At 32.4% G+C, this 15,516-nt stretch overlaps 1 protein-coding gene across 1 annotated transcript; it reads right to left on the bottom strand.

Annotated features, from left to right (window-relative positions):
• Positions 1 to 3,517: 3,517 nt before the first annotated feature.
• On the bottom strand, positions 3,518 to 11,785 carry LOC126555751 (uncharacterized). Its single transcript, XM_050210635.1, has 9 exons — positions 11,476 to 11,785; positions 8,440 to 8,607; positions 6,156 to 7,334; positions 6,006 to 6,099; positions 5,623 to 5,932; positions 5,264 to 5,567; positions 5,099 to 5,203; positions 4,557 to 5,031; positions 3,518 to 3,667 (listed from the first exon to the last, which is right to left on the bottom strand). Exons 1-9 carry the CDS (start codon positions 11,783 to 11,785, stop codon positions 3,637 to 3,639), a joined length of 2,976 nt encoding a protein of 991 aa, XP_050066592.1. The 3' UTR covers positions 3,518 to 3,636.
• Positions 11,786 to 15,516: the final 3,731 nt, after the last annotated feature.

Genomic DNA, 15,516 nt, shown 5'->3' with positions numbered 1-15,516 from the left:
CTTCTTCGAGCGAGTGACATTGTGTACTGATGACATTCTCATCACAACATAGATATTTATATCAAAATGAAATTCATTAAACAAGAAACCGAGCTTACAGTTGAGAACGTAGATCCACCTACTTCGTTTCAAAATTATAGACACGGTCCGCTTCTACCCAATACGATACGTGCGCTTATTGTGGGTCCGTCCGGCTGTGGAAAAACGAATTTAATGTTTGCATTATTAACTAATATAAATGGAATAAGATTTCACAACGTTTACATATATTCGAAAACTCTGGATCAACCGAAATATAAAATGTGGAGTAATATCTTATCAGATATCGAAGGAGTACAATTATTTACGTTCTACGAAAACGAACAAGTTATTGAACCTGAAAAAGCCCTACCAAACTCTGTATATATTCTAGACGATATTTTGACAGAGGGGCAAGGAGTATGTAGATCAATCTTTGCAAGGGGAAGGCATAATCTTATAGATGTGTGCTATCTAGCTCAGAGTTATTCAAGAGTACCAAAACAACTTTTGCGTGATAGAGCTGACCTTATCGTTTTATTTAAACAAGATGAAACTAATTTAAAACATGTTTACATGGAGCATTGCTCTGGTGACATGTCATATCCAGAATTTAAAGATTTCTGTACATCGTGTTGGCGTTAGGGGAGGTTCAACTTTATCGTAATAAACAAAGAGTGTGAACGCGATAATGGCCGTTATCGTCACGGCTTCGACACGTTTGTTATTATATAAACTTACGTTTTTTAAAAAACATCTCATTCACGATCATGGACGCCAGTAGTGAAGTACTCGAAGAATTGATAAAAACAAAAGAAAATATTAAACGAAAATATACTGCATTAAAACGAGGAAAAGCCAATATTCAATCGATAGTAACAGAAACATTTAAACCGACTATCGATCCGTTAAACGAAATACAAAAATCTACTTTGGATAAAACTATAGACAACACTGAAGATTTACATTTTTATCAAATAGATGAATTGTTAGATTCATACAGCATAGACAAGACGTATGGTCCTAAATTACAATCTAATAAAACGGTACGTTTAGGTAAAAAAGAAATCATTTTGTTGGAAATACGATAATTGTTGATGATACTACATACCCGCTAACACAGGGTCTCTGTAGTTTAATATTTTCAAAAGCCCCGAAATTATATACCGAAAACGATTTAAAAACATATAAATCTATATTAATTCAAACATCAGCTCATTTAATGTCAAACAGCAAACAAATTAAAAAAGGCGGTAATAAATACAGAGATATAATCACAACATTATTTCCATCTGGTAGTGGACTATCTGTACAATTACAGAAACATACACTTCAATATTGGAACGATCCGAATGAATTGGTTTCCCGTTTAAAACTACTATTAGCATCAAAAGCTGCTGGCAATACATTTGTTTCCAACGAAATACTATCAATTTTCGAAGAATTACGCGAAGCTGGTTACATAAAACGTATACCAAATGTCTAAGCGAGATATCGCATTTGAACTACACAAACCTGCTAGAAAAAATTACATAAGACGTATAGTTAATGTATACGGAAAAAATGATCTATGGCAAGCTGATTTGGTTGAAATGATACCATATTCGAAAAAAAATAAAGGTTACAAATATATTCTATGCGTCATAGACTGTTTTACGAAATTTGCATGGGCGATAGCATTAAAATCAAAAACTGCTAAGGAAGTTTCAAATGCAATGTCGAAAATACTACTCAAACGTTCACCAAAACTACTACAGCTTGATAACGGAAAAGAATTTTATAATACAACATTCGATAAATTGATGTAAAAGTATAGCATACACAAATATTCAACGTATAGCACCATGAAAGCATGTATTGTAGAACGTTTCAACCGTACATTAAAAGTAAAAATGTTTAGAGAGTTTACTGCACGAGGTTCATACAATTGGATTTCTATTTTACCTTCATTGATTAATGAGTGTAATAATACAAAACATAGAACAATAAGGATGACTCCGACGCAAGCTGATTTAGATCCTACATCAGTTGAAATAAAAACACGCAAAATTATTAACAGAAAAAATAGTTTAAAAATTGGTGATTACGTTCGTATAAGTACATATAAAAGTGTATTTACAAAAGGTTATTTACCAAGTTGGTCTGCGGAAATATTCAAAATTATCAAAATTAATCAAACCATACCTATTACATATCAATTACAAGATTATACAGGAAAACCAATTGCTGGCTGTTTTTACTCTGAGGAAATATGTAAAACAATTTACCCAAACGAATATTTAATCGAAAAAATTATTCGTAGGAAGGGGACACAGATATTTGTAAAGTGGCTGGGGTTTGACAATACACATAATAGTTGGATAAATATAAGTGACACTAGAAAATAACTTTAGTTGAGTTTCTACTATGAACGTGTTCGGTAGTTCTCAGTCTGGTGAAATAAAAAAAATTAATTCAAATCTTGAACATTCGATTAAATCATATTCGGATAAATTAAATAAAATTGAACATTTAATTGAAGAAAATCATACATCTATTCAATTACAAGAAGAACAAACAGAAAAGTTGGAATTAACGTGTTTAGATATAACAGAGCATATGATAAAAGCTGAAGTTACATTACAAACTATTCTAGAAGCTGTAAACGATTTGAAAAAAACATTACCTGCTATACATAGTCAACTCAATACTATTGAAACTTATTTTAAAGACAAGCCATAATGTCTACAGGCATCATTGACATTCAATGCATTCTTGGAGCGAATAACAAATATATGATTAAAGAGATGTCTATTGTAGACACAGAAACATGGGCTACTCAACACTGGATTTTAAAAATTCAAAATCTAATCAAGATAATAAACGTCGAAAAACTAACAAGTGGCTACAAAATTTTCATCAGCTATCTATAGATTATGGTGATATTGAGTATGAAGAACTTGGCAGAATATTGAATTCGTTAAAGTTTGACTGTATTTACACCAAAGGCGAACAGAAAAAACAATTACTTATAGAGTATATACCACACGTTGCAGTTATCAACATTGAAGACTTGGGTTGTCCTCGACTGGATCAAATATGTGATGAAGAAAATTTACCTTGTTGTATCTTTCATAAGGACTTAAATCCTAAATATTTTACATTTTATAAAGTGTTTGCTTTAAGAAAATGGTTTGTAAATAATTCATAAAAATTGTAATCATGTTTTTTTATTTCAAATAAACAACATATTTTTTTATTTCAAAATTGAGTTTTATTTCTATACCATACTAACTATCAAAGAAAATGGTTTAAAGTAAAATATACAAGTACAAAAATATGACATAGGAAAAATTATACATACAGAAATAATCTTTACAAATATATACTACTAACTATAATATTGACAAAGAAAATGGTTTACAGTAAAATATACAAGTACAAAAATTAAACAAGTATAAAAAATTATACATACAGAAATAATCTTTACAAATATATACTACTAACTATAATATTGACAAAGAAAATGGTTTAAAGTAAAATATACAAGTACAAAAATATGACATAGAAAAAATATTTACAAAAATTAAACAAGTATAAAAAATTATACATACAGAAATAATCATTACAAATATATAACTAACTATCTAGTTCTGCTTCGAGTTCCTCCCTATAAAATTCAAAATTATTAATTAAAAAATAATTAAAATATATATATATATATATATATATATATATATATATATATATATATATATATATTGTTTGGACTGCCAGCTATTCACTCAGCATTTGGCTGGGCAGCCACTAGAATAAAGGAAAGTGGTGTTCGACGTTGGTAGGGATAGGTGACCAATAAATATAAATAATAGCACGTCGTATATAAATGACAATAATATATTATAAGGCACGAAAAATGTGCATATGCTGGCCAGGAAAACGTCTTTCCCGTGAGCAACTCAAAATAATAATAAACAATAAATATCACATAATGATAGGGCAATAACAACAATTTACAATAATAATGATAATTTGATTACCGGTCGGCACATGCGCCGCGGTGGGGTGGTGTATCGGCGGCGGCGACTGGAACAGCTGTTGTGATGGTGCGGTGACCCGCAGGTGAACGGGGAGCGGGGGCTGTTGGCGGCGGCGAATGACCGATTACGTGATATGCAAATTACGTAATCACGGCACTGAAGTAGCGTCGCACGACGGATACACACACAATAATAATAATAATGAACGATGTATCGGGTACGAAGTATAGCCCGTCGGAATCAGACGACTGGGATGTACCGACACGGATAAATAAATAAGAATATGTGCGCGAATATCGGCGACACCCACGCGACGGCACCGAATAACGGAATAACGGCCGGACGCGATACACGCACGGTCCGCTCAAGTCGAGCGTACGAAAATTACAACTAAACTTTAGTCGCCGGCGGCGACTTGGCCGAAGCCCGGTGTCCGCGGGCCGCGCGACGCGCTGTTCCGCCGACCGGTTGCCAAATGTTGCGCTGGAAGCGGCGGGAAGTTCAAACATATATACTCACTCTATAGAATAGTGTCCATGAGCTAGGGTGTGTACTTTGTCTTCAAGTATAACCCTTTTATCATCAAAACTGTTATAAGTTAATTTATCGGATTTGATGGTCTTTAATTTGTGTTTGAATGAACGGATAGAGACGTTTGACGTTGTTACTTCCAAACTGGTATCACCAAACAAACACCGTTTATGATCTTGAAAGGTCATATGGTTTCTAACAAAATGTCCACGGATTCCTTTTGCTTTGATTTTCTCCTTATCTTCTAAAATGTAAGCGTAGGACTTTGCACGGAGAGCACAAAACTCTCTCATAATACGTCCATCGGTTTCATCAGAAAATAGCCCAGGAATCTTCTTTCTCTCAGCAATGTAACACGGGTGGTCACGGGGTAGATTTGCAGTGTCCATTCGATTCAACAAGTTTGGATTGTTCAACAGATCATTGTAAAAATCATCAGTTTGAATATAGTACACCAATGAATCTAAAATAATAAATTAAATTAATACCAATGAAACTAAAATAATAATTTAATAATAATAATAATTTACCTGTATCTGTATACATGAGCTCAATTTTATCATCATAATGTTTCTGCATTACGTTATAGTGATAGTCATACATTAAATACTTGGAAATTTCCAGCACTGCAAAACCTGATAAAAAATTTAAAATATTAATATAACAATAAAAAATTTAAAATAAATGTAAATTACCTATATAAATAGGTTTACAAAAATCAATGATTTTGTTTTCTAATGCAACTGCATTTAGAGTTTCATTGTATGTGGTACAGTGTTTGGACTGATTTATCAGTTTTTGTAAACGACGATCACTAGACACCAGTTCCATTTTTATTCTTTTCCGCATAGACTCCATGGTTTTCCCAAAAACCGCATTATTTAAAAGTTTGAAAAAGTCTTTCTCAAAGTCATTTGCTGCTTTTTTTCGCATCTCTGTGTTTAGTGCTATGTATGGAGCCAGCCATGGTGATTGATTAAACTGAACTACTCTATGAACCTAAAATAAAAAAAATTATATTATAAATGTAAAATAAAAACATTTATACATTTACTTTTTCAACTATGAGTCCATTGGCTATAGCTTGCTGAAGCTTTCGGTAATGAAAAATATATTTTTTTTTCGACTGAAGTGTTGCCATGAGTTTTTTAACTTTTGAACCAGCTGGGATACCGTTTTGAGAAAGGAAAGGTAAGTCGTTATGTTTATCATAGAGTTCTTTCGGATAAGTAATGTCAACTTCATATATCCGTCCGATGGGTGATGTATCGTTCAAATCATTCAGCCCTTCTAGTTTAGGTTCAACCCACTTAAAACCACCATAGGGCATGTGTTGTGACATTGCCCAACCGTATAGATTATTACTAAAAAAATAAATTAATATTAAAAATAATTAAAATATATGTATATGTATACTTACAATCTTGATAAATTAACCATGATTTGGACTTTGTTGGATCATAATCTGGGGTCTTTTCATTATTAGCTTTAGCATACCTCATACTTGCTTGTGTCAAACCGCCTCGAATCCCTATAAAAAATTATATATTATAAATGTAAATTTTTATATATAATTATTATAATTACCCTTTTCAATCATCAACAGCATATCATACTCTGTGAGTAACTCTAATTTGACTCTGGTATATTTTAACATACAATCAAAGGAGAATCCTGGTGCTGTATAGTAAAAAGATGGGTCCAAACAGTATGTGGTTAAACATAGGTCTCTGAAGTTCTCAAACACGTCAGCCAACAATAAAACATCAATTTTCAGATATAGATCACTGTATTCACCCAAAGTCTTGCATCCAAAGTGACTCCAAACAGTTTTTGCATGTTCATAATCTTCTTCTTGTATATTTGATTCTGTTAGTGTACTGTAGAAATCTACTTTCTCTGGTAAATTGGTTTGCTCCAGCTTGTTCCAACCATCCGTATACTCATAAGGGTAAACACCTTTACGAGTAACGAGTGGCAAGTCTGCGGTATTAAAATGTTTAGCTGTTTCTCTAAACTTTTCGAACCCTGGTGTTAATAAATTTTCCGAGAGTGTTGATAAACTTGAAGCTATAAATCTTAATGTGTCGATGAACCGTATTGAAAAGTTGTTGGAAACGTGTTTTGAAAATGAGATGAATTTTTCTTCACTGTTTGGTATTACAGAAATTCTTTTCACATCGAGACCGAGTTCAGTTACAATAAAATGTGCATCGTAATTCGATAAATTGTGAAAAATGTTTGTCAACAATGTTTGTCGAAATTTACCCGATAAGTGACAGTGATCAGCAACTTTATGGTTTCCCACAGAAAAACCGTTTTTACATAAATTACATGTCTTACATAAATTATGTGCTTGTTGTTGTTCTGTAGTAAAGGTTATTGGTATGTTGGTTTGTAGTAATTTTTCAATGTTTTCAGCTATTTCAACGATACTCTTCACAAAATGTTCACCCACATTCTGATTATCTTCATCGCCACGAAACATTATAGGTGTAGTTGGAATATTAAATTGTTCAAGCAGTTCTGCGGGAACGTCGTTATTTGCTTTAACCATAAAACCATAACTCATGGCCTCGTGTTTTTGAATAGCTTTTGTATTGTTCCCACATTTTTCATCGAATTTTCTTAGTAGTGCTTCAAAATCTGCATATATAACTATCGGATGTCGTTGAGTTTTTTTCCATGCGTCGAATTCTAACATCGATCCAGGAGCAGGCATTCGAGGTAAAATTGGTTTATGTGTTCCGCATATTAACTTGTGTTCTTCAAATCGTATGCGCTCATTTAATTCGTATTTATTAATATTTAGAGGTTCGAACGATGTAAAGCAACGTTTACAAAATAAGCGCTTGCTTTATGTTGGGTTTTCTGTGATCGCACAAGTCGGGAAAAATTAGAGATGTAGGTAAAATGAGAATTTTCAACATCGGTTATTAGTAACAAGTCGAAATGATCTGTTTTTCTTCATCTACCACCTTCAATGGAACACTTCATATTTGGAAATTTTGCGGTGGTTGGAAATGTTTTCGAGTCCGTAAACATTGACAGTTACATTAGGATTATTTTTTCGAAAATGTTAACCTGATGTAATTTTGTCGGGAACGTGATACCGGAAAAATTATATTTTTCTTCGTGCGTTGTATAATTTGTTTATTTGAACCTGTAACGTGTTTTGCTAAATAGCCCACTTGAAGCACTGTTGGTCTGAGTTTTGCGGGTTGATTACAGCTTTTTTTCTTTCAATGAAATCAGGTAACGGAATATAAGACGATGCGCTCATAGGAGTATATTGATAAACACCTAATAATATTCCGTCAATACACTGTAGCGTATAACCACTTCCCTTGCTAGAATATTCGTCTTGTTCAGCCATTAATTTTATAATGCCTTCTTCAACAATTTCCCGTACACGGGAAATAATCGGTTATTTAATAATTAAAAATCGGTCTAGCTGAGGTCTTAAATGAACGGTTCTCTGATGTATTATCAACATTTGGAATATTGTATGTAGCTTCCAGCTTTAAATTGAACTTGATCGGATGTTTAGACGCTTGTGATTTTAGTAACTCGAATAATTCAGATTTAATCGAATTAAAAAATTCAATATAGTTTTGAATATTTTCGATATTTTTTGCGTAATACCATACGACTTTTCTATTTGCAGAAGACGAAATTTCGATAAAGCCGGGAGACTGTACAAGAAGTAAACGTGCTTTTTTAGCTTTGATAGCAGACGTAGTGTTTTTGCGGAAGAGAAGTACGTTTTCGTTATCGGTTGTAGTGTAAGAATCTTTAAAAAAAATAATAAATCTAATTAATATCTAAAAATGTGTTGTCGAAAATGTCGCGAGTGATAAAATATAAATACCTGTATTAGCGTCTAGCATTTCATATGCGTCCATTGCAAGCATACAAATATCGTCATCAGATAACATGTTTGAACCACCAGCTGGTATATCTGGAACAGTTATTTGTGGTGCTATCTGTATATCTTCACGTGCGGCGGGTTGACGATGAGCAGGCACGTTAATGATATCTTGAAAAAAAATTATTATAAATTAATATAATGAATGATGAAAAATAATATTATATAAATACGTACCATGAACATTCTTATAGTGTCTATTAAGATCTGACTTGTATTTAAATGTCGTTGAGCAAATAGTGCACGGGAAACGTATACCGGTATGTGTTTTTTGGTGTCTATTAAGATGTGACTTGTTTTTAAATATCGTAAGGCAAATAGTGCATTGGAATCGAATTCCGAGATGAGTTTTTTTATGAGTCAACAAATACGCTTCGCGTTAAAACCGATGGACACTTATCGCATTTAAACATGTTTAAATAAAGTGTTTGAACACTTGGAAAAATGTTAATACTGTTGTGTGAAAACGCGGAGATATACGTACGAAATGGTTGTCTAGAACAGACTGAACGTACATCGACGGGTAACGGAGCAAGTATCTTAGCATTTGCGGTGGTGAAGATAAATTAAGCCAGGGTTAGGTAAAATATTATTTGGGAATTAGGTATATCACTATAGATTTTTAACTATTTTGGGTATCATTGTATTGAACAGAGCATCGATAAAATTCCTGAAACTGACTTGCACGTGTCGAGAATAGACCGGTTGGGACAGGACATTTTCGATAACAAAGAATACACTAGTGTTTTTCGATCAAATAGTCTCGTAAAACCCAACGACGTATTATTTAATTTGTAACACATTTTATATATGATTTATATAACTCACCTAAGATGTGATTGTATGTTTTTCACCATATCTCCTCCTCGTCATAATTATCATGGAACTTTTTTTTTATTGATATAATCTAAAATCTTATAACTATAGTCTATATTAACGAATCTAAAATTAAACAACTAATTTTTTTCTTTTTTCCTAATTCTAATTTTTTCTTATCTTCTAATTTTTCTCCTATTTTAAATCTAAATTAAATATAATGCTACTTAAACTAATATTTACATATTTAATTATTTAACTTATAAATATAAATCTTATATAATAACTCCTCCCAATAGTTTTTCCTATGGAGGAGGAGTTACGAAAAAAAAAACACTTATTTAATAATTTCTCTATCCAATTGTTATGATTTATTTGGAATATATAAAAATTACAAACTAAACTATTATCTAATAAATGAAGCTTCCATTGGGAATGCCCATCGTCGCAATGTAATTGATAGGCTTCTTCGAAGATTTCACGTAAAAAATTCGATATCGAAGCTTGAGTATTTGGTTATGTCCTCGATTAACCATTGCGGTCTACCAATAAACTTATTATTAATAAACTTATACCATCTTGAGTTTTTTACAAGATGGTATTTACTAAAAAATTTTTTTTTCTTAACCTACAATTTAAACATACGAATCTAGACTACAATCTTTACAAGTAACCTTAATTAATTCTTCGAATGAAGTATTTAATAAAAATGGAATACTTCATATACTAAAAAAAAAAAAAAAAAAAATCTTAGATGTATTACATATAAAAAAACTATAAAGGTACTTGTACGTGTCATGAGATCCATATTTAAAAGAAAAAAAAATGTACAGAAAATGTATGTAGAAATGTGCTGTTGCTTGTTGATCGACAAAAATACAACTAATTTCGAAAAACTCTGATTTTCGAAATCTTAGGATGCATTTGACTTAAAGGACCCAGGGTATATTATATGAATTAAATAGAGTCTAGACAGACGGATACTTACCTGTACTATTGTTTGTTAGGGATTTCTTTTTTTAGTGAGGTGTGTATTCAGACATGAACGTTTTAATTTAAATGTGTGACAATACGCAGTGACGATCTATGGTGGTCATCGAGGGATGAGGTAGATGAAATATACATTTTGTTTTGATTATACAGATATATTTATTGAAAGGAAATAACTGTTGAATATATATTAATATGTGTGTGTACGGTAATATAGTATGTGTACGGTAATATGGTACGGTAATATGTGTACGGTAATATAGTACGTGTACAATAATATGATAACCATGGTAGCGGGGGGGGGCGGGGGGGTGGCGGGGACGGCGGCGGCGGCGGGGGCGTCTCAGCTACGGCGGCGGCTGGTTAGATGGTCAGACGGGTCAGCTGGATAGAGGGCTGGTTAGACGGGTCAGCTGGATAGAGGGCTAGTTAGGTTCCAGAAGCCCCATTTTACACCTACTTAAAATTCTTTTCCGTTATCGAGTTGTAAAAGTTTCGGTGCTCTATCCATTAATATTTTAGACATCGCGTTTGTGACTTCTTTCCCAGTTTTCGATTTTAATGCTATAACCCACGCAAATTTAGTAAAACAATCTATAACGCATAAAATATACTTGTAACCTTTATTTTTCTTTGAATACGGTATCATTTCCACTAATTCAGCTTGCCATAAATCATTTTTTCCATGTGCGTTAACTCTGCGCCGAACGAATATTTTTCGTGACGGTTTGTGTAGTTCAATAACGATTTCACGTTTAGATATTAGGTATTCGTTTTATTATCCCAGCTTCATATAATTCTTCAAAAATCGATATTATTTCATTGGAGACGCCTGTATTACCAGCAGCTTTCGAAAGCAAAAGTAATCTTAGCCGGTCGACTAACTCATTCGGATTATCCAATACACTAAGTTATTTTTTTGTAATTTCATAGATAGATGACCACCAGAGGGAAATAATTTACGTATTATATCCTTATATTTAGAACCAGTTTTTTTTGATTGTTTACTTTTTAAAGTCAAATGTGCCGATGTTGTATTAATATAGATTTATATACTTCTAGATCGTTTTCGGAATAAATAAGTGGGTTTTTCAAAAATAATAACTAGATTAGACCCGGCGTTGATGGATAATTATTACCATCAATTAGAATAGATTGTTCGATAAATTTAACTTGTTTTCGCCTTTAATAATATTTCCATCTGAAAGTTTTTCGGGCCATAGGTTTTATCTAAATCTGCAGAGTGAAACCAATTTTCAATTTCTAGTTGATAGTTCTCGTTAAAATTCGATTCGTTTTTATTTCTCGTTTGATGTCGATGGTTTGTATCTGATATTTTAGTTAAGGGGTCGATGATAGGCTTGAAAGTTTGTGACAATAATTGTTGAACATTTGCCTCACCAGTTTTTAATTCAATATATTTACGTTTAATATTTTCTTTAGCTTTAACTAACTCATCTAATATACTACATTTATCCTTCATGACTGCGTTTGAAATGTTAATATTTTCTATTTGTATCACCTTATATAATGACGTACATATCAAATCCAAAATGATAACGTCCGTTATCACGGTCACTATCTTTACAAATAACGAAGAATGCAAATCTATCACGATTCCAGCACGTAACGCAAAAATGCTTAAATTGTGTATTTGTCATATCACCCGAACAATGTTCATTGTATACATGTTTTAAATTAGTTTCGTCTTGTTTGAATAATACTATTAAATTAGCATTATCTCGGATCAACTGTTTAGGTACTTTTGAATAACTCTGAGCCAGATAAAATATATCTATTTTATTATGACGTCCGAGTGCGAAAAATTCCCGTATAACTTGCTGATTTTCTCAAAACATCGTACATTATGAATATAGAGTTTGGTAAAACTTTTCAGGTGAAATAACCTTATCATTCTCGTAAAATGTAAATGTTTTGTTAACACCGTCAATATCATCGATTATACGTTTCAATAATTTATATTTTGGTTGTTCTAACGTTTTAGAGTATATGTAAACGTTTTTAAATCGTAACCCGTTTTCGTCAACGAGTAGAAAATATACCAAATTTGTTTTACCGCAACCAGAATTGCCCAACACACAACGAACGTATAGTGTTGGGAAATAGCTCACCATGTCTAAACTGTATTGTATCCGGAGTATCAATTTTATAAAATACATAATTTTTCTCTTGTTCGATAAATCGCATTTTTCACTATAAATACCTATGCTATGAACTTGAAGCATCACACGATGTCTCGCGTTCGTAAGCGAAACAGCAATAAAGGTTCCGGTCTTATTAACTCGGTTATAAATCATTTGCCTGTGGAATTACATCTCCCCGGATATAGGCAAGTCGCTATATAATTAAATCATATATTATAAATATTTTTATTTTTATTTTTATTTTTTTTTTTTTACAAATTTGCTGGTCCTGGTACTAAATTAAAAGAAAGATTAGCACGTGGTTAACGAGGTATTAACAAATTAGATGAGTTGGCAAGAGCTCATGATATAGCTTACGATAAAAGTAATTCGCTGAACGATAGACATAAAGCTGATAAAATATTAGAAAATCAAGCTTGGAAGTGTTTAAATCTAAAGACACTGGTATTAAAGAAAAAGCTGCGTCCTGGTTGGTTACTTTAGCTATGAAGGCTAAACGGAAGATTGGCGCTGGTTGCGGTTTTAAACAAATGGCTTTGGCAGCTAAAAAATCGATCAAAAATAAAATTAATGAAAATAATATAACCAAGTTAATAAAAACATGTCTGACAGCTGCTAAAAAAAGAAAAATAAGAAAACTAAAACTCCAAGAATTATACCTATACCTAAAAAGGTGGTGGTTTTACCTTTAATACCTTTTTTTGCCGGTTTATCGGCATTAGGCGCTCTTACCGGCGGCGTCGGTAACATAGTAAAAGTCGTGAATGATTTAAATTCCGGTAAAACCACACCTATTCATTTAGGAAAAGGTTTATATCTTACGCCACACAACGGGCGATCTTATAAAATTGTCAAAGGTAAAGGTTTATACTTGACACCTTACAAAGGGGGGTCAGTAAAGAAAGCTAGAAAAACGACAAAACACTAATTTTTACGTTACCCGATAGAGCGTTGTATGATTATGAGATTATAAAATACGCTGACATGATGAAAATACCTCATTTCATTGGTGTATTTTCCAGGGACAAGATGCCTCTGAAAATTAAGCATCGTGAGTCGGCCGTAGTTAATTTAGATCTCGAAATCGGTACAGGTACGCATTGGGTAGCGTATAAAAAAAAAATGGACAACAAGTTAAATATTATGATAGTTTTGGAAATTTACCGCCGCCGTTAGAACTATAAAATTATTTCAACGGGTGTAATATTGAATATAATTACGACAGACATCAAAAATACAATACGACAAACTGCGGACACTTGTGCCTACAATTTTTATCATGTATACCATAACTTTAACAGGAAAATCGAGCGAATTGTCTTGCGACGTTTTTCCCCCTATAGAAGTCAGTAAAAATGCTCAGATTTGTGTGTTGGGGTTCCAAACAAATGATTCTATTCCTAATGTAAACGAAAAGTGTAATAAAATAGGTTTTATTTATAATGATGTACCTGTTAGCTATACAATACCTACAGGCTCTTATGAGTTGTCAGAAATTGAAATGGTAATAAAACAATTATTACATAATACAGATACATTATTTGAGCTTAGAGCAGATAATAATACATTAAAATGTTCAATGATTTGTAACGAAACTGTGGATTTTACCATGTCTAAAAACATAGGACAATTGTTGGGTTTCACAAATCGTATATATAATGCTAACGTTCATCATGAATCGGATACGCTGGTAAATATTACTAAGGCAAAATGTACATATATCGAATCAAATCTAGTTATAGGTTCATTCAACAACGGAAAGCAGTGCCATACAATACACGAGTTTTATCCAAATGTACCTCCGGGATATAAAATAATAGAGGTTCCAACACATTTGGTATTTTATCCTCTTAATTCTACATCTATAGCACATGCGAGTAAACTTAAAAAAATCAAAAAACGAGTTAGTCGATCTACGAGGAGAACCGATATCGATACGGTTATTAATTCAAGACTTGTGATAAAATGGCGATACATTTCATAATATATATAGGACTACATATGTAAAACCGTTAGTCGTGTTATAACACTAACAAGACACAACTCTAAAGAAAAATTTGAAACAGAGGGGGCTTCGACATTGTCTAACAGCAAAAACGCTATTTAATATGGACGATGTGTATTTAGATGTCACGGCTGGATTCACCTCGTTTTTACCTTATTCTACGTCAGCCCTCTCCAATAACGATGAAGTGCGTATCGCTTTACATAACACAGAGTCTTATACTCTACCGTGTGAGAGTTATATTTACATCGAAGGAACAATAACCAAACCTGCAGAAATAACTGACGACATTCGATTTAAAAACTCGCTAATCCAGGTATAACAACCACATTAAAAGGATATTGCTCTTATAATAAATCGAATATTACATCACATCATAACGCTGCTTGGGATAATGACATTGAAAATGTTAATAAAGATTTTATTGAAAGTGATATGTTTAACGGTTGTATTAATCTTAAAGATTTGTTTGGTTTTTGCGAAGATTATAAACGTATTTTAATAAACTGCAATCAACAACTTATATTAAATAGAGCTTCGATAGCTATAAATGCTATCAAACAGTACAAAACAATAAAGTTGTCACCGATGCATCTAAACTAAAAGACGTTAAAATAAACATAACAAAAATATTGTAGAGAATGCCTATAGTAAAAGTCAGTGATAAAGAAAAAATTAAATTGTTGAAAGTTGTAAACAATCAAAAGCCACTAATTTGTGCGTTTAGATCGTGGGAGTTGTGTGAGTATCCGTTTCTACCTCAAAACACATCGCATTCTTGGAAAGTAAAAACATCCAACAAATTGGAAAAACCGCGATATGTTATCATTGGATTTCAAACTGATAGGAAAAATAGCTCAAATAAATCAATGTCATTTTTTGACCATAGTAAAATTAAAAACTTGAAAGTTTATTTAAACGCTGAAGTATTTCCCTATGAAGATTTCCAATGCGACTTTACCAAGAATAAGATTGGTACATTATACCACGCATACACCGAGTTTCAAAAATCTTACCATGGACATGATAATGTTACACCTCTGT

This window comes from Aphis gossypii, unplaced genomic scaffold (assembly GCF_020184175.1).
Source record: "Aphis gossypii isolate Hap1 unplaced genomic scaffold, ASM2018417v2 Contig01059, whole genome shotgun sequence".
In the NCBI taxonomy this organism is placed as follows: Eukaryota; Metazoa; Arthropoda; class Insecta; order Hemiptera; family Aphididae; genus Aphis; species Aphis gossypii.
This window is presented reverse-complemented; position numbering and strand designations above follow the sequence as displayed.